The sequence below is a fragment of the Myotis daubentonii genome, chromosome 16 (genome assembly GCF_963259705.1).
Source record: "Myotis daubentonii chromosome 16, mMyoDau2.1, whole genome shotgun sequence".
Classification (NCBI taxonomy): Eukaryota; Metazoa; Chordata; class Mammalia; order Chiroptera; family Vespertilionidae; genus Myotis; species Myotis daubentonii.
Genome location: NC_081855.1, coordinates 25,248,874 through 25,273,587, shown reverse-complemented (window position 1 = coordinate 25,273,587; position 24,714 = coordinate 25,248,874). Strand labels below are relative to the sequence as shown.

General features: G+C 45.1%; 3 protein-coding genes across 7 annotated transcripts in view; 1 reads left to right on the top strand and 2 right to left on the bottom strand.

Annotated features, from left to right (window-relative positions):
* BLTP2 (bridge-like lipid transfer protein family member 2) overlaps positions 1–9,916 on the bottom strand; it is a 31,347-nt gene extending 21,431 nt beyond the window's left edge. For 4 of the 5 annotated variants that reach the window (XR_009449151.1, XR_009449153.1, XM_059669364.1 and 1 more), the window contains exons 1-16: positions 9,764–9,916; positions 8,808–8,931; positions 8,276–8,325; positions 7,814–7,961; positions 7,517–7,635; positions 7,222–7,282; positions 6,609–6,798; positions 5,683–5,806; positions 5,414–5,538; positions 5,100–5,167; positions 4,848–4,993; positions 4,058–4,176; positions 3,784–3,947; positions 3,385–3,640; positions 2,663–2,868; positions 416–1,511 (exon numbers count right to left, since the gene is read on the bottom strand). Coding sequence is in view for 3 of the 5 variants with exons in the window: in XM_059669364.1 (XP_059525347.1) it covers positions 416–1,511; positions 2,663–2,868; positions 3,385–3,640; positions 3,784–3,947; positions 4,058–4,176; positions 4,848–4,993; positions 5,100–5,167; positions 5,414–5,538; positions 5,683–5,806; positions 6,609–6,798; positions 7,222–7,282; positions 7,517–7,635; positions 7,814–7,961; positions 8,276–8,325; positions 8,808–8,931; positions 9,764–9,831 (3,064 nt within the window). In the remaining 2 variants the exon portion in view is untranslated. Of the gene's footprint in view, positions 1–415; positions 1,512–2,220; positions 2,602–2,662; positions 2,869–3,384; positions 3,641–3,783; positions 3,948–4,057; positions 4,177–4,847; positions 4,994–5,099; positions 5,168–5,413; positions 5,539–5,682; positions 5,807–6,608; positions 6,799–7,221; positions 7,283–7,516; positions 7,636–7,813; positions 7,962–8,275; positions 8,326–8,807; positions 8,932–9,763 lie in introns of those variants that run through there. The other variant, XM_059669366.1, reaches the window with a different exon arrangement.
* A 4,247-nt stretch (positions 9,917–14,163) lies between these two features.
* SDF2 (stromal cell derived factor 2) lies at positions 14,164–21,601 on the bottom strand. The gene is made up of 3 exons (XM_059669382.1): positions 21,335–21,601; positions 17,507–17,703; positions 14,164–14,836 (listed from the first exon to the last, which is right to left on the bottom strand). The coding sequence occupies exons 1-3, from the start codon at positions 21,483–21,485 to the stop codon at positions 14,549–14,551; spliced, it is 636 nt and encodes a 211-aa protein (XP_059525365.1). The 5' UTR covers positions 21,486–21,601; the 3' UTR covers positions 14,164–14,548.
* A 77-nt stretch (positions 21,602–21,678) lies between these two features.
* Positions 21,679–24,714, top strand: part of SUPT6H (SPT6 homolog, histone chaperone and transcription elongation factor) — a 34,101-nt gene continuing 31,065 nt past the window's right edge. The window contains exon 1 of the mRNA XM_059669367.1: positions 21,679–21,919. The gene's annotated coding sequence lies outside the window, so the exon portion shown is untranslated. The remainder of the gene's footprint in view (positions 21,920–24,714) is intronic.

The window sequence follows — 24,714 nt, the reverse complement described above, 5'->3', positions numbered from 1 at the left end:
TACACACTGGCTAGTCAGGGGACAGTGTCAGCATACTCAGGCATTTTCCCCCCTGCCACTACTTTTACCCACCTATTTTACAAATTCAACTGAGAAAAAAACAACCTAGTAGATGGCAAAAAAGCTGAAAAAGGGCATTGAGACCCTGAACAGATGGTGAGAGGAATAACACTGAGATCTAAGAGCTATACTAACCCTAAAGATGACTGAGTTAGTTGTTCCTTTACCTAAGTTAGCCTAGTAGTTTCAGGGTGAAGTTCAGGAACAAAGAAAGGTATGAAGAGCCCACACCCATCCCACTCCACCCATCCAAAAACAGCCACAGTTCCCAATATAACCAAGCTTCTCTGTAATCACTCAAAATGCTCCTTGGAGCTCCAAGGGCAAACACCAGGCTCTGCAAATAAAGACTTACCCAGAAAAGTCTTGACACTGCACTTGAGCATACGACACCACTGAATAACATGATCTACTCCCTCAGCAGGAAAAGGGCTGCCTGGATCAAGCTCTCGAACCTGCTCTATCACACGTTCAGGCCCATGGAAGGAAGCATCTGCCAGAGCCACCAGCTCTAGCCCTGCTAGGCTCCAAGTGAGCAATGCCCGGCGCATGGGTGTGTTGCCATAGAGACGACGGGAGCGCTGGATGTAGATTTCAATGTTTTTGTGTTCCAAAGAGGCATAGAGCTCCTCAATTTTGCGGGCTGGCAGTAACTCCCCATGCTGTTTCCGAAGGGCAGCAACTTTAGCATCCAGCAGTTGCAACCTTTTGGCACTCTCCTTACTTTCATCCTTCATCAGTTCATAATTATCTCGAAGTTTCACCTCAAAAATGTCATCCAGGAAAACCCATGAGAAGTGCTGAACTTTCAAAAGTAGATCAGGTGGGAGTGGGGCAGGGCCTGGAGAGGCCTGAGCGTGAGTTCCTCCTCGATGGAGCCCCTTAAGCCATTTCTGAACTCCCACAGCCTCATCCAGAGTTTGAGAAAAATCATACTGATAAGGAAACTCCACTGAAACTGAGCCAAAGGAGAGGAGCCAAACACGGTTCCGGAGGGTCTGGAGCACAGGCAAGGGGTTCCGGTGGAGGATCATCTCCTCTAGCTCAGGTAGCAGCTGCACCTCCACCTCCTTGAAGTTGAAAATGCTATTGCCATCAAAGCCAGCAGCCAGCTCTGGGCAGTAAGCCTGAAGTGAACCCCCATGCCGGCTCAGTGACACACTTTCTGCAGCCAGGGTAATGAACTTGTCCTCGGCTACAAAAGCAGTCAGCTTGGCCGTGCTCACCTCTAGTGTCAGGTTTAGCAGCCGTTTTGAGGGAGATGTTTCGGGAGGTTGGCCTTCTCGCTCAGAAGTGGCCCCTGGAGTCTCTGGTGCCAGGGGTGGAACAGTCTCAGGAAAGAGAGTGGCTCTTAGTAAGTCTCGGCACTGCAGGGTGGCCAGGATATGCTGGTACAGGTACATGTGATCTGGGGGGCTCCAGAGTAAAGTAAGCCCTGCACCACACTGAACCTTTAGGAAGCAAGAGAAAAGGATCTGTCAATTACCATGTCCCAGAACAGGAGAGATGACAGGGGTTATCATACATGCACATATGACCCAAGAACCATCTCCACCTAGAAGTCTTTCCTGAGTAACCACATTAATTAGTCCCTTCCATGTTCTTAGCACCAAGAGCACTTAAGAGCACTCACACTAAAGTTCTCCTCAACTGGATTCTAAGCTGTCTGAGAACAGAGGCCATGTGTTTTAATTATTTGGCACCTACCAAAGTATATCCAGTATATACAGCACACACTCATTAAACCATCTGACTTTTTGTTTCTGCTCATAAGTTATCTTTCAATAACTGCCACAATGTATCATAACCACTGCAACAATCAATTTGAAAATGTTTCATGCACATTTTTACTAAATTCTAGTATATAAAGTAACGAACACACAAATCAATACAGCAAACTGACTTATGTGAAAGTATGCCTCAAAGAAGGGAGCAGCTTGAAAAATAAAATTGGTTCTGAATATCTAAGTGGGCAGAGAAAATTTAAATTCCAGGACAGAAAAATTCCTTTGAGTTCCAGCCTCTGAAAAGGAAACACTTCAGTTTCCAAAGGAAGTTGAAGTCTAACAAACAGGAAGCTACCCCACTCTCCTCCTAAGAGGGTCCTGCGTCCATCTAACAGCCTGAGAGAAAGGTAGTGAAAAGCCTCTGAAAACTTACCAGCACTTCCATCTTCCAGCCTTTGGATGAGCTGAGAACTTCAGCAACATGACACAAGATTATGATCCTTAAAAAGCCCCTTATTTTTCAGAGCTATGCACCAAAATATTTACAGTGGATATTATGTATCTGCTGCAAAATAATCCCAGAGCCAGAGGGCAGGAGCAATTGGTGGAAGTGTAGATGAAATAAGTTGGTCATAAGCTGCTAATTATTGAAGCTGGGAATGAGTACACGAAAGTCCACATAGTCTCTCTAGTTTTACATAGACTTTAAATTTTATAATGAAGAGTTAAAAATCTTTAGAACAAGCCAGGAAAAAAGAACACCAGGTGCTGTATTTCTCACAGATGAGTTTTACATGACTCCAAAGACTGGGCAATGCTCTAACTCTAAGGAAAACCCAATGTAACTCAACCCCCCCCCCCCCCCGAAGCATTACCTCTAGAGAGCGGATGCTATTGTGATAGGTGATGGAGAGCATGGAGAGGCTGAGCACTGGTGCAGGGATATCAGGAGCCTTGCAACAGGGCTGCATCTTCTCTGTGACGGACTTCACCAGGGCAAGCACAAGCCCTTGGACACCCACAGTGGAGGTTTCAGCACTTCCCAGGACAGTCAGCGTGTCCAGTCGGACCTCTGAAGCACCTAACATCCAGAAACCACGTCAGCCTGGATCCTCAGCTCTCAAACGGCAACTTCAGTCCTCACTCTCCTTTGTTATTTATTCTCTTCACTCTAGTTGTCTTTATTCCCCACACCTCCCTAACTTCATTTCTCATGTTTAAGGGAAAATTTCCCTTTCCCATCTCAGCCTAAACTTCTGGCAAGGCCAAAGAAGTTCCCTAACTCCTACAAATTGCCCAGAAATACATCAGTTACTAAACACACAAGAAAAAAAAGAAAACAAATAAACAAACACTACATGCATCTCATTCTCTTGATCAGACATCAAGGCTGTCTTTTTCTTACATATCTTGCTTAATAATTGCCTTTTATAAGCCCTTAAGAAATACCAAGAAACATAATTCCAGCATTTCATCCTCTAATTCAGAAACATTCCAAATAATAAGCTTCATTCAATTAGAAGGAACAGATTGAATCTGCATAATGTGCTTAGGTTATAAACTACCCACTTTAGTATAGACTCCCTGTCCTACTTACCAACGAGGGCAGAAAGGGTGAACAAGTTCATGTCCTCCACCTTCAAGTCCACCTTCCACAGTAATGACACAGACTCCCCGAAGGAAGATTCTCTAGAGACTGACTTCCCAGATTGTGGGCCCATAAAGGATAAGATCCGAGAGAGACACTGGGCACAGGTGTCTGATGTTTCTACCTGCAGTCCTCGGATGGTACAATCAAGAAAGAGGGTATCCGACTGGGTGCTGGACAGGCTGAGAGGCTGATTATAGCTACCCTGGAAAAGCAGCAGAGGGACTCCATTAGGAGCATGCAGACACAGTTCTGTAATGCCCTAACGCATTGTTTGCTGCCAAAAAGGTTCTACATGCTGTAAAGCAGGGCAGGATGAGGAAACTGCATGGGCCCCTGTTCACCTACCTGTAGTGTGAAAGAGTCCAGGACAAGTGCCTCACCCCAAACATGCATATTGGGTGGGTGGGGTGCCCGCTGAATGTGAGAGTCACTGCCCACCCGCCAGCAGAGGTGGTCCACAGTTAGGATGCCCCGTTGATGGATACTCTGTGGCCGCAGATGCTGATAATCTAAACAAAGAAGGCAGGAGAGAAGCATTCTGTGGAGCCACTGTGGCCATCAATTGGGTCCAGCTCCACTAATGCACAGGTCTTGTTCCTTTTACATCCCAGAGCCTTACCCAGAGAGATGGAATTGAATCCCAAGGCAAAGGGCGGTGTATCTCCAAGCTGGATGGAAATGTTGACATTGGAGATGGAAGTGCTAAAGATGATGGGAGCCAGGATTTGGGGGAAAGCTCTGTACAGGGATAAGACATCATTGTTTGATAAAGAAAGAATTGCAACTTCCTATCACGGAAGCTCTCAAAAATCAGTGTGAGTTTTGTTGTGATTTTTAGGAACTGATGCAACTTGAAAATAAAAAAACTAAACTAGTCAGTTCAGTGCTACTCCCAACAGTTAGTCTGCAGGAATGCCAGAGAGATATTAGGTTGAACCATATGAAACTGCCATTTCATAGGTCAAATATGGTGAACATCAGCATATCACAGAACTCAAACTTCTACAGCCAAGGAGCATCACTTCCAAACTATTAACCTTAAGTTTTCTATGCAACACAGTGCAAGCACTACACAAAGAGAGATATGGCACTGCTAATATGACCTGTCACTTTATCATCTGAGGCAGACAAGATACTCTCCATCATTTAAGTTCAGTTTAGCAAACATTTATTTTGTATAAGGTACTGTGCTAGGTACTAAGGACATAAAAAAAAAGAGGACTTCATTCTACCACTAAAGAGCCTATTCTAATGGGGAAGATATATAAAATAGGATTGCTATTGAGACTGGGACGTTGAAACTGAAATTCAGAAAGAGCAAACAGTCAAAAACATATTTCACATAAGACACCACTTTAAACCAAAATAATCCATCTGATGAAATGGTAATTGAAAAAGATTGCACTGACCTTTTCTTCCTTTGCTTAAGAACAGATGAACTAGACCCTTGGGTCTCAAGTGCTAGCATGTGCATCCAGTGAGAAAATTCTTGGTGCCGGTAATGAATAATACAAGTGTTCACAACCAGAGAGGCTGCGAGGTCAATGGTAGTTACCTAGAAAGAGAACACCAGAACTATGAACTTGGGTTTTATCCCATAAGGCAATGATGTAGGAAGAGAACAGAGAAAGGAATAATTCTTGGTACCACAGTCATCATACCTGCACACTAGCCTTGAGGGAGTTGAGGCAGACAATGCGCTGGCGGCTCTGGGACAGCAACAACCCATCTGTAAGGGCAGAGGACAGATCAGAGGACACTGGGAGCAATAGGTAAAACTAGGAGAAGGTCAGAGACAGGCAAGGAGTTGAACAGGTTGTCACCAACACTCAAAAGAGTTGGGGCTATTTTCTCTCAGTATGGTTTCCTCCTCTCACTCCCCACTGGTATTAAATTAAGAAGGCCATGTGGCGCATGGGGGAAAAGGGTGTCTGGTCCTCCCATTCTCTCTCAGTAGCAGCATCCCCACCCAAACCTTTTAGTAGGAGTTCAGTGCTCATCTGTGCCATATCAGAGTTTGCTGTGAAGCTACGAAGGGGCAGCTGATCCTCATCACGGTGGTACAGGAAATGCAACAGCTTCAGCGTCCAATTCAGATGCCTGAACCAGAAATGAACTCTAGCTCAGAAATATGTGGAATTCCCATTCTCTGTATAGACAAGCTCAGTGCAGCTACTTGCTGCATATACCCAGCATATAGCTCCACTATCACTCTCCACACTTCTGTGGCAGAAGAGATCTCACCTCTTTTGACTGTTCATGGACAGCACCACACTTGTGATATCCATTTTCACCTTCACCTGGTCTGGCAGCTGCTGAAGGAGGTAGAGGCCAGGCAGAGTTGGCTCAGCCACATTTTTTGTCACGTCTGAAAACATGAATGAATAATACAAAAGCCATCAATCCTTAACACCCTCAAGTCTCCAAAAATGCCATGTCCTCTTTGACCAAAAGCTCCCATAAAAAACAGACTAAGCAAATGCTCAATGTTAGGCCAAAAGGCAAATAGCCCAGAGATTCAGAACGTGCTGCAATTTGTCCCCCAGAGTCTAAAAAATAGTATCGGGAACAGACTGGTACAATAGAAAGAATATGGACTTTAGGGTTAAATAATTTAAACCCCATGTTTAATATCAATTAGCTGTGTGACCTGTCAAAATACCTATCTAGTGGCTCTCCCTCCCTGGAGCACGCCCAAGCCTTTCCCCTCTCCCTCTTCTTCCCCCAGGGTTTCACCTTTACCCTTCTCTCTCCTCAGCTCCAAGCGCCCCCTAATTTTGCCTCTGTAATTTGTTTCCTGAGCCCATTTCTTCTACTGCTCACTTGTACCGCTGTGACTTTCTAAATAAACTTTCTCTTATAATTTAGAAAGAGAAGATACCCCTCTAATCTTCCTAGGCTTCAGTGTTCTCACTGGTGAAATGCTGAGGATTTAGTGAGAGAACATATATAAAGCTCATAATACAGATCTAATTTATGATAATTACCCACTAAACATTGGGTTTTTTTTATCCACCACAAGCAAATGTCCTATTTCCTCTATCCTCAGGGTCCAAGGCCAAGGTGACTAACAAATCACACCTAAATGAGTAGTGAAGCCACTATTTTTTTCTAATTCCAAAATAACCTGAGAACAGGGCAGCCAAGAAGCTCACTGACTGGGGCTTTACCTGAACAGGGAACAGGCTGGGGTGCCAGGCTTGAGCCCTGGTGCAGCAGCTGACTATGGAAGAGGCCCTCGTGCAGTTCAGCATGGAGTGTCCACACATCCACAGAAATTGCCTTCAGTTGCCGACTCCTGATGCCCACCTCTAGACACAGCTTTAGGGCCAGTGAGAGCTCCGCCAGGCAGGTGTCCTCCTACAGAAAGAATAAGCTGCTAAGGTGTGTATGTGTAAGGAGTCTGGGAGTTTGGGGTCAAGAATTCAGTGGTCTGGAACACTACCTTGAGAGAACCCCATAAGGACACAGAATCTATGGGGTAAGCCCTAAGCTCCTTTTTTTTTTTTTTAAATATATTTTATTGATTTTTTACAGAGAGGAAGGGAGAGAGACAGAGAGTCAGAAACATCGATGAGAGAGAAACATTGATCAGCTGCCTCCAGCACATCTCCCACTGGGGATGTGCCTGCAACCCAGGTACATGCCTTGACCGGAATCGAACCTGGGACCCCTCGGTCCGCAGGCCGACGCTCTATCCACTGAGCCAAACCGGTTTTGGCCCTAAGCTCCTTCTTATGACCAGAAGGAAACAAGGCATCTGAAGGACCATGGCATACTCACCAACTGGCCACTCTTTAGAACTTTGCTGTTGATCTGACTTAGGCTCACCTCACATTTTAGCCTGAGAAAGGAAAAAAATTAAAAGCCCTTGGCCCCTTTCCTCACCATTTACCTTCAATCAAGCCTTGTTGGCTGGAAGGGACAAGGCAAGCAGAAGCGCCTAATCTCAGCCTCTCCTCAAATTGCACAGAATAAGAACCTGATACTTTGATAAGAAGGCCCTGACATCCACCCACCCTAAAACAACTGTAAGGCAAGAATGGGCCTACTGGACCCTTTTCTACCCAGAGTTTACCTTTTCCCATCACTATCCAAAAGAAAGCTGCTTTCTCTGATCTGAATGTGCCACAAGGACTCGGAGGTAGCTACCTTGAGAACCATGATGTTAATAGAATCTACATGAATGGAGAATAGCTGGAAGGAAGAAACAAAGAACAGCAATTAATGTCAAGGCACTGCCCCTTCTTTCCAACAGAAAGAGAATAAGAGACAGCTCTTAGTATCCTGCCCCCCAATAGCAGAAAAACCCACCCATGATTCCAAAGCCAGTCATTCCCAGTACAGACCAAGAAAAAGGCAGAAGCAGCCTCACCTGACAGATGATCTTCAATAAGGCCGGGCTGAAGGACAGCTCTTTTTGCTGCACTCCTGTGCTCTGGGAGAATGGAGCAAACAGGCCAGAAGCCTTCTGTGGGTCAGTTCTGATACGCACTTCTCCAAAGCACAGTGCCACATAGCGCCTGCCCGGAAGAGAAACCTCGCTGCCATCAGGCCCATCCCTTCCATAGCAGTCTCCTCCCCTCCCTCACATTCGCTCTCCCATCCTCCCTAAAAATGTAGCTCAAAAGAAAAAAAAAATGTAGCTCAAATCGTGGAGGATAGTCTCGTAGTAGTTATCAATCTCTGTCTCACTAGAGATAATCGCTTCCAGGAGACAGCAAGCCAAGAACCCAGTTCCCTTCCTGAACTTTGAGGCCTGTGTCAAAGAATCTCATCCTACAAACCCCAATCCCAAATACTCCCCAAAGGAAGAGCGAGGATACAGGGTACTCACGGCAGATCATGGCTAAGGAGTTTGCTGGAAATCCACAGGCTATCAATTTCCTAAAACATCATGGAAGAAAGCCGCCAGGTAAGACATGAGCAGCCTGACAAGTCAGGGAAGGTTCTAAGAGGCGGAAGTGCTACAGCCCTTCCACGAATTATTCTCCATCCCGTCTCTACCGGCTTCCCTCCGCCACACTGTATCCTGCTCCTCACAATGGTGTTTGCATTTCTCTTTTATGGGCAAGTGGCCGCGTTTCCCCTCTTAAATTAGAACAGTAGGCTCTTCTGTTTCCTGTTATCTTTGGTCTGTGCTTTACCTTTGTATCGTTCTTATGTGCCCCGGACACTGTGCCTTATCAGCATGTTTAACCGAACGACTTACGCCAGTCCTAGCATTCCCAAACCAAGAGCATCTTGGCAAAGAGGTGACAAGCCTGGGTTAAACTAGGAAAGCCACCCAGAATTTATTAAAAAGAAAAAAGCTGAAATTAAGCTGGATCAACACCACTCACATACCCAGGGAATCCCGCAGGACTCACCACTGTTTGCTGGTGCTGCTGAAACTTAAGACTGACATTCTGGATCCAAAAAAAGGAGCCAATCTTGAGCTCTGCCTGCAGCTTCTGCTGACACCACTTGGTGACCAACCGGACCACCAGCCACCTGCAGAGACACCCCCGTGAGCTCACAGGACCCGCTCCCAACGATGGCTTCCCTCCCTCACGCCTCGCTGGCCCTAGAAGCCCTTGCAGAGGGTCGCATCCTGAAGCCGGGTCTTCCGGGCAGCTCTCCCGTCTCCCACCACACGGCTCCATCACAAACACTGAGCCACGAGGATCAGCACCGTGGCCCCGGCCTGTCCCCGCCACCCGGATGGAATCAGACAAATTAAACTCCACCTTCTAAGCTGGAGACAAAGCCCCTCAGACCTTTAGGAACCCCAGAGGCGGAGAGAAGAGGCCCCCACAGGAGTCGGAGTACCGGCATCCCTGTCGGATGTGCCATCACATACTCCCCACAGGGTCCGTGTCTTCGCCCTGCAGACAGATGTCCGCCAGAAGGCACTGCGGGGTCACCCCCGGCCAGCTCGCCAGCTGCTCTCCCCAGGGCGGTCAGACCGGCTCTGGCTCCCCAGGGCGCGGCTGCAGGTGCCTCCGGGGCGTGTAGAGGGGTAAAGGGAGACCACGGCCGGCCCCCCTCCTCACTCACACACACACACACACACACCCCGGTTCAGCTCCCAGCCTCGGCATCTCCGCAGGCCTCGCCGCTCCCTTCGTCTTCCTCAATCCCAGTGGCTCCGCTCCAGCTCCGACCGGCGCCCCCGCTCCACCTCTCCCTCGGCGCCGCCCGCCATCGCCGCGCACCGTCCCCTCCAGCCCTCTCCTCCATCTCCCCCTCCCGCGAGCCCCCTCCTCAGTCTCTCTCCCTCCCACTCCTACCCCCACCCCCTACCCCCCACCCCCCACCCCGCAGAAGCCGGGATCCCCCTCACCGGCCTAGGAAGAGGGTGAACAGCACAACCAACAGCAAGGCCAACAGCGCGACGAAGAACAGGGGCATTACGGCCCCGGCCCCGGCCCGGCCTGGCTCCGGCCCCCGCCCAGCCGGGCCCCGCCTCCGGCTCCCCGCAGCTCCGCCGTGGGCCGACCAGCCGCGCGCACAGGGACAGCACGGGACCAGGAAGCGTTGGCGCGCGTGCGCCACGCCCCTCGCAGCCAGCCAGCCAGCGGCGGTCTCGTGGCCCCGCCCCGTGCGCGCTCCCTGGCAGGGCCGACCGGCAGCCAGCCCGAAGTGCAGGCGTGGCTCGGGAGAGAGCGGGGGAATGGACTTCGTGGGGACTGATACGGACGCCCCACTCCGGGCGCGCCCTTCGGTGCCCGGAAATGGGAGCCACGGCCTGGCGTGGGGTCGGAGTCTGAACAGCTCCCGGGTTTGCAGTGCATCTGGCGGGCAGCAGAGTTCCATTTACAAAGCACTTTCCTTGGGGGTAGTTATAGAGTCGGCTTGACCACCTTAGGGTCTGGACCGAGGATACTGCAGAAGTTAGACCTCTGAGTCATACGAAGTAGCTCTCCTGTCTTATTCAAGAGCCTTGTCTGGAAATCATTGAGAAAACCAAGAGGTAATTAATTGTAAGGCCTCAAAGGAATTAGTGTTTAATTCACTAAGGAATGACTTTTTAATTCATTCATTGTATGAATACTTTGTTAGTCAGTTAATACAGGTGTCCCAGCCCTAGACGGTGTGGCTCAATGGTTGGAGCGTGGGCCCTCATAGGAAGGGTCCCGGGTTCGATTCCTGGTCAAGGGCACCTAGCTGGGTTAGGGTTCCATCCCGCCCCAGTCAGGGGGCCAACGGGAGGCAACCAATGAATGTCTTTGTCTCGCATTGATATTTCTCCCCTGAACTCTCTCTGAAAATCAATGGGGGGTGGGGGAACGTGTAAAATATAGGGTGTCCCAAAAAAATGTATACACATTTTGAATGATTATAATGTCAGTGTTTATTAACATACAGTTCATTTTCAAAATTTAAAAGAATCTACAGAAATGAATAGTTTTTTTTTGTCAATGCCTTTTTGCAAACTGATGACTGTTCTGGTCCAGGAACTGATAACACAAAGCAATAGTATCTCAAACATCAAGAATTGTTTCCTGTGCTAACTGGTTTGGCTCAGTGGATAGATAGAGTATCGGCCTGCAGACTGTGAGGTCCCAGGTTCAATTCCAGGCAAGGCCACATGCCAGGGTTGTGGGCTCCATCCCTAGGGGGCGAGGCAGCCAATCCATGATTCTCATCATTTATGTTTCTATCTCTCACTCTGCCTTCCTCTCTGAAATTAATAAATATATATATTTTTTAAATAATCATTTCCTTTGGTATCTGTGCACCTCAATTCCTCAACTCTTGCCAGGTTTTGTATGGTAAACTTTATCTTTTATGTATCTCCATAGAAAAAAGTCTAATGGCACTTTAGGATAAATTTTCTTTGTTCAAAGCTTAGTCTGGCTTCACCCATTATTTCAAATCAGTTAAATCTGAAAAGGAGTGAAAATTAAGTGAGTTATCAGCTATTAAAATGTGTATACATTTTTGGGGACACCCTATATGTATTGACCTGTGGGGGCAGCACAATTCTGAACCCTTCATTAGAGTTTTCTTTTTAATATAAAGATTTTTAAAATTTATTTTTAGAGAGGGACGGAGAGGGAGAAGGAAACATTCATGTGTGACATGTGACAGAAACATCCATGGACCTTCTGCACACCCCGTACTTGTGATTGAACCAGCATCACTGGCCTGTACCCTGACCCGGAATCCAACTGGCCAGGGCTGGACTTTTCAATGTCTACTGTGCACAGTGCAATCTGGGCACATTGGGTGTGGGGTGAGGGTGGATACCACAGAAGTAGAGGATATTGTTCTTGCCCTTCAAACAATTACATGAAATGGAGAATTCAGGTCAACTTTATTTTGTCTTTTTCCTTATCTATAAAATGAGGGAATTGGACAAAGGTCCCTTCCAACTCTATTACACTGATGCTAATACAGTACAAACTGAAGAAATTCTGAGGATTTCAAAGTAAGTACTTCACAAACCTTTGCTCTCACATCCAAATCTCCGTAAACGTCCTCCAATATTTTACTTGAGACTCTCTTCCATTCCTTCAGATAAAGCACCATTTCAACTTTCACCTGGGTTGCCCAAAGTTGCTTTTACCCCTCCACCTGGTTTCCTTCCTAATCTAGTCCTCTCATCACTAATTTCACACCTTCCCCAGGGCTCCACCGCTGTTATAGTTCATACTTATCCCTTAAGCACTATAGTTCTGCCATCCTCTTTGTAACCTGCAGCCTCCCGTCAGGATATGTTCTGTCTGTGAACCTTTAGGGAAGACCCAATAACTCAGTGAAAACTATCCAAACCAAGAGGGATACTTTGCAACACAGCTCCCTACTCTCATTCATCTTGTCCATTCTGTTCCCTTTATTCAGCTGGGGTTTTTTAAAAATATATTTTATTGATTTTTTACAGAGAGGAAGGGAGAGGGATAGAGAGATAGAAACATCGATGAGAGAGAAACATCGATCAACTGCCTCCTGCACACCACCTACTGCGGATGGGCCCACAACCAAAGTACATGCCCTTGACCGGAATTGAACCTGGGGCCCTTCAGTCCACAGGCCGATGCTCTATCCACTGAGCTAAACCGGGTAGGGCTAGTCATCTGGTTTCTAACATTTCATTTCTTTTTTCTTCCCAGACTGTTAACATTCTACTCCCAATCATCTCAATAGCCTTCATTTTATCATTTGTCTACTTTAGGGGTCCTCAAACTACGGCCCGCGGGCCACATGCAAATACAAATATTGTATTTGTTCCCGTTTTTTGTTTGTTTGTTTGTTTTTAATATATTTTATTGATTTTTTACAGAGAGGAAGGGAGAGAGATAGTTAGAAACATCGATGAGAGAGAAACATCGATCAACTGCCTCCTGCACATCTCCTACTGGGGATGTGCCCGCAACCCAGGTACATGCCCTTGACCGGAATCAAACCTGGGACCCTTCAGTCCGCAGGCCGACGCTCTATCCACTGAGCCAAACCAGTTTCGGCCCGTTTTGTTTTTTACTTCAAAATAAGATATGTGCAGTGTGCATAGGAATTTGTTCATAGTTTTTTTTTAAACTATAGTCCGGCCCTCCAATGGTCTGAGGGACAGTGAACTGGTCCCCTGTTTAAAAAGTTTGAGGACCCCTGGTCTACTTTCTGGAGAGCTCTTAAGGGATCAATGCAACTGAATCAGAATAGGGGGGAGAAGGTGTAAATGAAGCTCAACTGGTTCATGGTCTCAACTTAATGACACAAGTCCTTACAAAGAAACCATGTCTCATAAATCCATGTCTATCACAGATCTCTACAGGTTTCCCCAGCTATCTGAAAGTAGAGTGTACCTATGAAACCTTTCATAAGCTGAAATGGCGTAAACTATCCCCTGCTTTCCAAAAGTTCTCATTAGTACCTTTTTTTAAAAAATTGATTTCAGAGAGGAAGAGAGGGGAGAAACATCAATGATAAGAATCGTTGATCAGCTGCCTCCTGCACGCCACCTCCTGGGGATCAAATCACATCGCAGGGCCATTAGTACCTATTTTCACTAAGGGAAAGAAACCGAAGAGAATTTTTGCTTTGACAAAAAGTCATCACATATTAACAGGGGCCTTTGTAAAAGGAAAGTAGTGTATAACAGGAACTTTTGGAAATGTTTGCTACCTTAACTCCCTAACAAAACAAGGAGAAAAAAATCTGCAAGTTTCTAAAAATAAAAAGGCCTGCTAGTCACTAAAATTCCAGTAGATGGCAGAAACCCCTGTTTACCACTGCATGCTTGAAGGACATAGGAGCAAACTTTCTGGAATTCACCAGCAGAGGAAAGAAAAAATGAGGTAAGCAGAGGACAAAAATTTTCTACCCACCTTTTCAGAGAAAGATATCCCTACATTTGTCCCCAAAAGAGTAATTATCTACCAAGAGCTAACATAATTGTATAGTAAAAAGAGTATGTGGCTCTAGCTGGTTTTGCTCAGTGGACAGAGCAGTCGGTCTGCAGACTGAAGGTTCGAGTTCGATTCCGGTCAAGGTCACATGCCTGGATTGCAGGCTCAATCTCCAGTAGGGGGCATTCAGGAGGCAGCCAATCAATGATTCTCTCTCATCACTGATGCTTGTATCTCTCTCTCTCCCTCTCCCTCTCTGAAATCAATAAAAATCTATTTAAAATAAATGAATAAAAATAAAAGCAATGGAATAACTTGCCTCACAAAATAGAGACCTATTAAAAAATTAATCAGATCATGAAATAGCACACCTAATAAATGACAACACAGTGGCTAACAATGAAATTCTTTTTTATCATTTTGGAGAAAGCGAGCAGGGGAAAAGTCACACACATTAATAATCCATGATGCCACGTTTTTGAAGAGTAAAAATTTCCCAACTAGGAAATTTCTGTTTCTGGTTTATCAGTAGGAATTAAAAGCACCTGCTCCTTCACAAACAAGTCTTGTACTCAAAAAGAACAGATCCAAGTCTGAGAGAACAACCATTTCAACTGTAAAAGGCGAAGCCTCCAAACAGAGTCAGTTTTCTGCCGACCATCTTCATCTCAGTGGTGACATGGCCAATGCCCAGGAAACCCGTGGCAGGGATCCCACGGTGAAGCAGCAGCAGGTGTCTATGAACACTGTGTGGTGACAGTGGCTCACAGCCTCCAGACTCAGAGCTCCGCATGGTGGGCTTCTGCCTTCAACAACTCACTGGGTTTCATGAAGATGCCTTCCATGGCTTTCCAGTAGTTGTTCGGGCTTGCCTGAGCCATGCCATGCACCTCTTTTTGCCCACTGATGGGTCGACCATATTGTTCTCCTGTGACAGACAGCAGAACCTCGGTGGAAGAATGCTTGAACCGCACCTCACCATCCCTCACCCAGTAGGGCCCCGAACAGAGCACTGTCCAGTCATCCAGATAATCACCTTCACCTTCCTCACCAAAAGCACTCACTTCCTAGAAGACACAGATGGTAGCAACATTAGCATGGCTGATACATAGAGGCTTGTAAAGGGGAGGTAGGCAATGGGAAGAAAAATAAGGCTACCCAAAAGTAAAAACTGAGAGGCTTTCCAGGGTTGTTTAGAAGTAAGTAAATAATTTAAACTGTGGGGAAAAAATAAGAAGACACAAAGGATACAAAAGCAATTGCCGTAAGTTTATGATCCAAACACTAATTTTGCAATAACTCTTTATTTGCCTTATAGCCTTATATTTTCTATTATAGTCTTAAAACACTTTATAGCTCTTGTTATTTGACTTGAAATATTCCTGCCTTATCCCCTGAACTAGATTTTGAATGACCTGGTGAGAAACAAGCTGGAGACAAGCAGACCCCGAATGTCAGCTCTATCCCTTCCTATGCAATTCCTCTTCTATAAAATGATAACAATATCACCTTACAGAATAATTGTAATAATTAAATAAAATAAGAAATATTGAGCAAATTATAGCATATTCTATCTTCCACTCCTCTTCTAATCCCATTCCCCTTAGAGCCAAATATTCAGAGTTTTTATCACAATAAAAAAGTTACTGATTAATTCAGAAATATGTAATTTAAATATACACTAATAGCTATATAATGTAAAACGATAAAAAGCAGTCAGACTGCCCAAACTGGTTTGGCCAGTGGATAGAGCGTCGGCCTGCGGACTGAAGGGTCCCGGGTTCGATTCTGGTCAAGGGCATGTACCTTGGTTGTGGGCACATTCCCAGTAGGGGGTGTGCAGGAGGCAGCTGGTCAATGTTTCTAACTCGCTATCCCTCTCCCTTCCTCTCTGTAAAAAATCAATAAAATATATTTAAAAAAAAAAAAAAGCAGTCAGACTAAGACTAAAGCAAAGGGAACTGCACAAAATTAACAATTCTACTACTATGTATGTATACTAGAAGTGAATGAGTAGGTGAATGGATAACAGTGGAGCCAGATAACTCACTGTTAGAGTGTGAATTTACAAATAAGCAAAGGGAGGAGACTAGAATGATCTATGTGGTAATGGATTAGAGTTGGAGACATGATTAAGAACTCATGTCTAACTTAATATACATACATATAAACACCCATAAGTTCATACTGATATAAAAAAAAAGATTAAATAAAAAGAGACAAATCTCCCATACAGGAGAATTCCAAATAAATCATGTAACTACTCCATCCTGAAGGAGCAGAAGCACAGGTGCGCTCCTTCCAGGGAGCAAGCCCGAGCCTTTCCCCTCCCCTTCATCATTCCCCCAGGCATGTTACCTTTACCTTTCTCTCTCCTAAGCTCCAAAGGCCCTTCTCTTGCCTCTGAAACTTGTTTCCTCAGCCCATTTCTTCTACAGCTCACTTCTTCTACCTCTGTGACTTTCTAAGTAAACTTTCTCTTATAGTTTGAAAAAAAAAAAGGGAGAGCATAACTTCCCATTCTTAAGTGTGGGCTATGCAAAGACTTCTTTCTAGAGTCCAAAACGGACAGGAGGAAAATGAAAAGAGTAATTTTACAGAAGAAACCTGACAAACACAAATTCAGCCAGGTAATCAGTATCGACAGTCATAAATCATGTAGATAGTATATATCCTTGTTATGATGTGATGAAAATGGCACTTGACCTCTGTGATCTTTCTCCCAAAAACCTTTATAAATCCAGTCTAATCATAAGAAAAACATCAAACAAATTCCTATTAAGGAGCACCCTATAATATACCTAACCAGCACTCCTCAAAACTGTCAAGGTAATCAAAAACAAGAAGAATCTGAGATCTATCACAGCCAAGAGGAGCTTAAGGAGACGTGACAACTAAATGTAATGTGGTGTCCTGGATGGATCCTGGAACAGAGAAAGGATAGCAGTAAAAACTAAGAAAATTGGAATAACCTATGGACTTTGGTTGATAGCAATGTAACAATATTATCAATTCACTGTAGCAAATCTATCATACTAACTATAAGATGTTAATAGAGAAAACTATGTACAGAGTACAGAGTGGGAGTAGGAAGCAGTCATTAAGGGGCCCCACATCCCCCCAAAGCTCACGGCTTAAAAAAATGGCATAATACCTAATTCATTTTCTTAACGTGGTCAGTCAGCATCATTACAATAATAATTTTTATTGCAAGTTTGGAAACCATTAGGTTTCTTTATTGTAGGATTTATCAAGATAACTTTATAATATTCTAACATATACCTATCCTGTCTTTCTTCCTCATTTGGTCTAGATGTAAAGTCTCCATTTTGACCAGAAACAATTTCTTTCACATGTATGAGACAAAGCCAGTTCCAGGTTTGCACAAAAGAGAACATCTGCCTGGCTGGTGTGCTCAGTGGTTGAGCATCAACCCATGAACCAGGATCCTGGTCATGGTTTGATTTCTGGTCAGGGCGCATGCCCAGGTTGCGAGATCTAACCCCAGTAGGGGGCGTGCAGGAGGCAGTTGATCAATGATTATTATCACTGATGTTTCTCTCTCTTTCTTTCTCTCTCTCTGTCGCTCCCTCTCTCTGAAACCAACAAAAAACCATATTTTTTAAAAAGAGAGAACATCTACTACACATGGAAAAGAAAGGACTAAGAACAAAGATATCAAACAACGCAACTGAGTAAAGTACAAAACAGCAATGACCCTTAGGATGCCACCTCACCTGGTTTCCAGAAAGAGGTGAGGTGAAGTGGTGACTATGGAGGTTTCGGCCAGTGTTGACATGTGTCAGCCGAATGGGCTGGCCACATTTGATGGGTGTTCCTCTCTCACAAACTGTGGAGGTCTTCCCCCGTATCCTCCAGTAACTATTGCTGTCATCCACAGAGGTCACACCTGTCACTGACTGCTGCCCACTACCTGCAATCAAAAAAAAAAAAAGAACAAAGAAAAAAAGAAAAGAGGTAAGTTTAACTGGACTCCTCTCTTTCCTAGGGGTTATTAGATCAAATTTAAAAGTAATAACATGGTCCTGGTCGTTGTTGCTAAATGGTTAGAGCGTTGGCCCACAGACCAAAGGGCCCGAGTTCAATTCCTGGTCAAGGGTATGTACCTGAGTTGTGGGTTAGATCCCTGGCCCCAGTCAGGAAGCAACGAGTCTCAATATGTCTCTCTCGCATCAATGTTTCTCTCTCTCTCCCCCCCCTTCTCTTCCACTCTCTCTTTTTTAAAAAAAAAGGAAAAATATCCTTGAGTGAGGATTAACAACAACAAAGTAATAAAGCAGACACATAGCAGGTGTTCACTGAATGGTTGCTAGGATTAAGACATCCCAACAATGACAACTCAGTTCTTTTCCAAGTCTAACGGGTCAAGCAGGTTTTGAGAATCATGAAAGAACTCCTTCCTCTCTTAGCTATTAGCATCATCAGTCATCCAAGATAGAAACCTAAAGTCACCTTAAATGGCTCTCTCCTCACTAGTTCACTAATTTTTTCTCTTTTTGTCTGTTTTTGTTTTCTTATAACTTGCTGACTGAGCACCATATCTCCTGTATCAAGAATAATAGGCACACAATAGGAGCTCATTAATCTATACCAGTGATGGCGAACCTATGACACGCGAACTCATTTTTTTTTGGTTGATTTTTCTTTGTTAAATGGCATTTAAATATATAAAATAAATATCAAAAATATAAGCCTTTGTTTTACTATGGTTGCAAATATCAAAAAATTTCTATATGTGACATGGCACCAGAATTAAGTTAGGGTTTTTCAAAATGCTGACATGCCGAGCTCAAAAGGTTCGCCATCACTGATCTATACTGAATGAAACCACAAGTAATTGCTGAAATATAAATGAACACAAATTAAGCATTTTCATTTAATAGAATAAAAAAACTCTCAAAACAGTTTCCTCTCCAATTCCAGTGAGTGCTTTAGTTTAAATTCTTTTTCTTTTTAAATATATTTTATTGATTTTTTTACAGAGAGGAAAGGAGAGAGATAGAGAGTTAGAAACATCGATGAGAGAGAAACGTCGATCAGCCGCCTCCTACACATCCCCTACTGGGGATGTGCCCGCAACCCAGGTACATGCCCTTGACCGGAATCGAACCTGGGACCTTTCAGTCCGCAGGCCGAGGCTCTATCCACTGAGCCAAACCGGTTTCGGCAGTTTAAATTCTTTACAAGGGTAAAGTTTGAATAAAGAGACCAAAGGAAAAGAATTGAAGAGCAAGTATTACTATGCAAAAGAGCTAGAACAGAGGGTCATGGTCAAAGAGTGAGCTCTTGGAGTTTTAAACTTCAGAGATACAGAACTTAGTGTAATTTTCCTACATGTATGTCTCTCCCACAATTGACTAGTGCCGGCCTGGAGTAGTTGAAAGCAGCCTATGAACCTAGAGCCTAGACAGATTTGGATAGAACTCTTGTCTCTGCCTTTTATTAGCTGCAAGGCTTTGAGCATGCCATTTATTTCTGAGTCTGTTTCCTCATCTGTAAAATGAGGATAACAATAATTTCTACCTTGTAGGAATGTTATAAATCTAAAAGAGTATGTATGTAATGTATGTACCTGGCGCATAGCTCACCAGAATGAAACTGGTATTACCATTAAGATGCCTTAGCCCTAACCGGTTTGGCTCAGTGGATAGAGCGTCAGCCTGTGGACTGAAGGGTCCCAGGTTCAATTCCAGTCAAGGGCATGTCCCTAGGTTGCGGGCGCATCCCCAGTGGGGGGGTGTACGGAGGCAGCTGATCGATGTTTCTCTCTCATTGATGTTTCTAACTCTCTATCCCTCTCCCTTCCTCTCTGTAAAAAATCAATAAAATATATTTTTTTAAAAAGATGCCTTAGAACAATGAGGTATCACTTCACACCTGTCAGAATGGCTATCATCAATAAATCAACAAACAACAAGTGCTGGTGAGGATGTAGAGAAAAGGGATCACTAGTGCACTGTTGGTGGGAATGCAAATTGGTGCAGCCTCTATAGAAAACAGTATGGAGTTTCCTCAAAAAAATTAAAAATGGAACTGCCTTTGATCCAACAATCTCACTTCTGGGTATATAGCCTAAGAATCCCAAAACAACCAGAAAGAATCTATGCATCACCTATGTTCATAGCAGCATTATTTACAATAGCCAAGATCTGCAAACAGCACAAGTGTCTATTAGTAGATGAGTGGATAAAAAAGCTGTGGTGCCTACTCCGAGTGGCTCAGCAGTTGAGGGTGGACCCATGACATTTGATTCCTGGTCAGGGTACATGACTGAGTTGCAGGCTGGATCCCCCACTAGGGGGCGTGCAGGAGGCAGCTGATCAATGATTCTTTCTCATCATTGATGTTTCTTTTCTTTTTTTAAAAATATATTTTATTGATTTTTTACAGAGAGGAAGGGAGAGGGATAGAGAGTTAGAAACATTGATGAGAGAGAAACATCGATCAGCCGCCTCCTGCACACCCCCTAACTGGGGATGTACCCGCAACCAAGGTACATGCCCTTGACTGGAATTTAACCTGGGACCCTTCAGTCCGCAGGCCGACACTCTATCCACTGAGCCAAACCGGTCAGGGCTCATCATTGATGTTTCTATCCCTTTCTCCCTAGCCCTTCCTCTCTCTGAAATATATATGTATATATGTATATGTGTATACATATCTATATCTACCTATGTATATTTATATATATATATCTATATATCTCTATCTCTATATCTATATCTATCTCCGTAGCTGGTTTGGCTCAGTGGATAGAGCGTCAGCCTGTGGACTGAAGGGTCCCAGGTTCGATTCCAGTCAAGGGCATGTACCTTGGTTGTGGGCACATCCTCAGGAGAGGGTGTGCAGGAGGCAGCTGATTGATGTTTCTCTCTCATCATTGATTTTTTTCTCTCTCCCTTCCTCTCTGAAATCAATAAAATATATTTAAAAAATATATGTATACATATATACACACACACATGCTTTTCTTCTCAAGATGTGGTTGGTACATTTGCACAATGGAATACTATACAGCTATAAAAAAGAAGGAATTCTTACCGTTTGCAACAGCATGGGCGGACCTGGAGATTACTATGCTAAGCAAAATAAGCCAGTCAGAGAAAGATGAATACCAGGTGACCTCACTAATGTGGAACCTAACTAACCAACAAAATGGAATCAGAGGCATGGATACAAGGAACAGACTGACAAATGTCAGAAGGGAGGGATGGGGAGACTGGATAAAGGAAGGTAAAGGAATTAGCTAAAGGACATATATGCATAGCCCATGAACAGTGTGGGGATGGGACTGGGTGGAGGTGGGCAAAGGAGGGGGAAATGGGGGACATCTACAAGTGTCAACAATAAAAGTTTTAAATTTTAAAAAAAAATGCCTTAGGACAACTCAATTCTCCCTGCCTCTAGGCCTCAAGAACCTCCCAGGGCTCCCCTAACCTTCCCAGACCACAGCCCTAAGACTTTCTCCAGGCCCCGCCCCCTCCGGAGCCCACCAAGCCTTCCTAGCCCACCCGAACCCGGGGCGGGGGGTGGGGGGGCAGTACCTGACCCGTAGCGCACGTCGTGTGAGTGCAGCCGCACGTTGTGGCGCGTATTGAGTAGCTTTACCACAGAACCGCAGGTAACCACAGCCAGATTGGACGCTCCTACCGCGCTCCACAATCCCCCGAACAACAGCAGCGAAACCACAGCCATCCTAGCGGTGCTACAAGTCCCTAACCCCTGAGGTAACTTGGCCCCGCCCCGGAACCGGAAGCTGCAAGCGGAACCATAGAGAGGAGGAAATGAAGAAGTCCTAGTTTGGTCTTGATGGTTCCTTTGGCCAGAGCGGCCCGGGGGACCGGTTAGGCCTGGTTGCTTCCAATCGGCTCGCTCAGTTCTGAAAGCGGCCTTCCTGAACCCGGACTAACCCCGAGGAGTGTCGGGTGGGAGAAGAGAGCAAGAGGCGGCCCGCCCACTCCCAGTGACAGGGAGCCGGAAGTGACGTAGCACGTTGACGCAGCAGCGGCGGCGGCGGCGGCGGCCGCGGGTCCGGGCGGTGGGTCCTTACTGTCTTTTCCCAGTCTTGGTTTGACGACTCCATTTTCCTCGGTGGGGGCTTGGCGCGACGGAGGAGCAGCGGACTTCAGGTGCGTGAAGTTCGGGCTGGAAAGCGTGCTCCTCGAAGCGGGCAGGTGGGGAACCAGGCTCTTAGGGCCTGGTCCCGCAAGGAAGGAGGTGTTGGGGAGTCGTATGCAGGAAGAACGGGGCCCCCGGCCTTCCCAGCTCTAAGAGGGAGAAGGAGGAGGAAAGCGGTGTAGTGGCTCTGAGTCTCAAGGCTTTTCCAACCCTGTGCCACCCAGAACCCGTGAATTGGGCTGCTTGTGGGATCAACAGGCTTCCTCGGATCCCGTCCTTCTGTCGTAGCTTCTGAAAACTGGGCCACACGAAAGGATTGGAAATGGAGTGTATCTGCGGCTTCTGAGTCAGGATCAGTTGGTTGAAGTGTTTGTTCTGAGGATGTGATAACTGTGGACCTTTCAGCAGCTCGACCATTAGGCCTAGAGAGTTATGCCCAATGCCATCTCTTTCCGTAGTGCTGAATAGTAGAGTTAGAATTTGCTGTAAATGGCTACCTGCATCCACAAATGCCTACCACAAACATCAGAATGGGCTATAAAGTTAAGACTTTATTTTCTTGCCCTAGCTGGTTTGGCTCAGTGGATAGAGCATTGGCCTCCCGGTCAAGGGCACATGCCGGGGTTGTGGGCTCGACCCCCAGAGTGGGGCATTCAGGAGGCAGCCGATCACTGATTCTCTCTCATCATTGATGTCTCTGTCTGTCTGTCTGTCTCTCTCTCTCCCTCTCCCCCTCCCCCTCCCTCTCTCTCTATTCCTTCCTCTCTGAAATCAATAAAAATACATCTTTTAAAAATAAAAAAAAAACCCACTTTATTTTCTTGCAGTTTCTGCCTTTCTCTCCAGGCACTTCCTTGAACTAGCTGAAGTAGTTCATTTCCCTTGGTTGTTGCAAGAACTGATACTTAATTTCTTTAAAGGGAGGCCTAAGTTATCTGAAAATATGTCCATGGGAATTCACTGTAATATCAGAAATAATAAGGGAGTAGTAAGTTACACCACTGCTATTAATAGACATGGAGAGTATAAACAAATTGGGATTTGATTAATTTCTTGGAGGGGGGGCTTAGTTCCACTGTTTATCTGAAAGTTACCAGTTTTTAAGTCTTCATTATATTGATTACAAAAGTAGGATTGCTTCCCCATCAGCTCTGAATTTAGAACCCTTTTCCATAACTTGGGTCTCTTCAGCCAATACAAGCCCATTCTTATTCAATTGGTTCACCTGGCTGCTAGATTCTAATAGCATAGAATTATTCCTCCCTAAGTTTAAACCTCATCAGGAGATTAATCACATCAGGAACTGGTGCAGACTGGTGAGGTTCAGTAACAGTTTATAGTTCTCCCTCAGTAGACACTGACAAGTAAAGAAGCCTCCCCAGTGTTGTGGAAGCATATGGTCTTTGGAGGCAAATAAATTCGCTCTTGCTCCCATGTTCTTGGTCTCCATAATGACACCATAGTCAGAATCCTGGGTGTATGGTCCTTAGATTTTTCCTCTCTGTTATTCCCAATAAAATCAATTACCAAATCCTACCTCTCTATAAAAACCTGTTCCCATCAACATACAAATTATGTTCTTTCTGGTATTTCTCTTATCCACTTCCAACTACTATCCTACTTTTTTTATTTCCCTTCATAGCCAGATTTCTCCCTGTGTCAACTTTCTCGGCTTTTATTCAGTTTTCACCCTATACCAGTCTAGTTTCTCTTCTGACCACTCCGTTGAAATTGCTTTTATCAAGGTCACAGTAAATATCCCAAACCTAACGTAACAAAAGAAAATTTTGTTTTTCCTGTCATTCCACACCTGGTCTTCCCTCTATCACTAAAGTAGTAGTATTGTCATCCACATGGTTACCAAGGCCAGAGCTCTTGAGAATCATCTTGGATCCTTCTCCCTTACTACCCCATCCCCAAGTCTTTTAGTAAATCCTGTCACTTCTACCTGCGAAATATGTTTCATGTTTGTCTTCTATTCTTTATCTTCACTGCTAACACCCTGTTCCAAGCCACCATCATATTTTGCCTGGACTACCACAAGAGTATCTTCAGTTTTCCTTGTTTCCACTCAGATCCCCTCGTGGTCTGTTTTCCATATTGCAGGGTCAAGTCAGATCGTGTCATTTCTCTGTTTAAAATGTTCTAGTGACTTTCCATGCCTTCCTAGCCCCACTTGAGGCCCGTCCCTCTCACATTTTGCAGCCTTCACCATTCTCTGGTGAAGGACATCGCCTATCATATGCCAAGTTCTTCCCTCTCTTTTCTTCCGGGAGTCTCTTCCCCTGACTTTGCATATCACATCCTACCCATTCTTGAATCCACCTGGACAAGGACCCAGGAAATCACCTTTGCAACCTGCCCAGAGGAAAACCACGCATTTCAGTTTAATTTCCACATTTCAGTAGGGTTATAATTGCTGTTTGGACACAAATACTGGCCCATAGAATCGGAAACTAATATTCCTACTGTATAAAGTTTTTAGTCAGAGTAAGTGAATGCTGCATGGACATGCTCCCAGGAGCAAACTGGAATTACAACTAAAATACAGAAAAACTTCCTGAATAATCAATGGAAAACTCTCAGGAGAGAACCCTGATACCCGAGGACCAAAAGTGGAGACCACATAGAGACTGGTAGGAAGGGCGGAGGCGCAAAAGGGCTGGCCCAGCGCCCACTGATAGCCAAGAAAGTCTAGCTCCTCTATACTTACAGTCTTTATTTAAAGTCACTTCCTCAAAACCAGGTTAAAGTCTTCTATTACAGGCTCCCATGGTACTTTGTAATAATTCTTTAAAGACTTTCT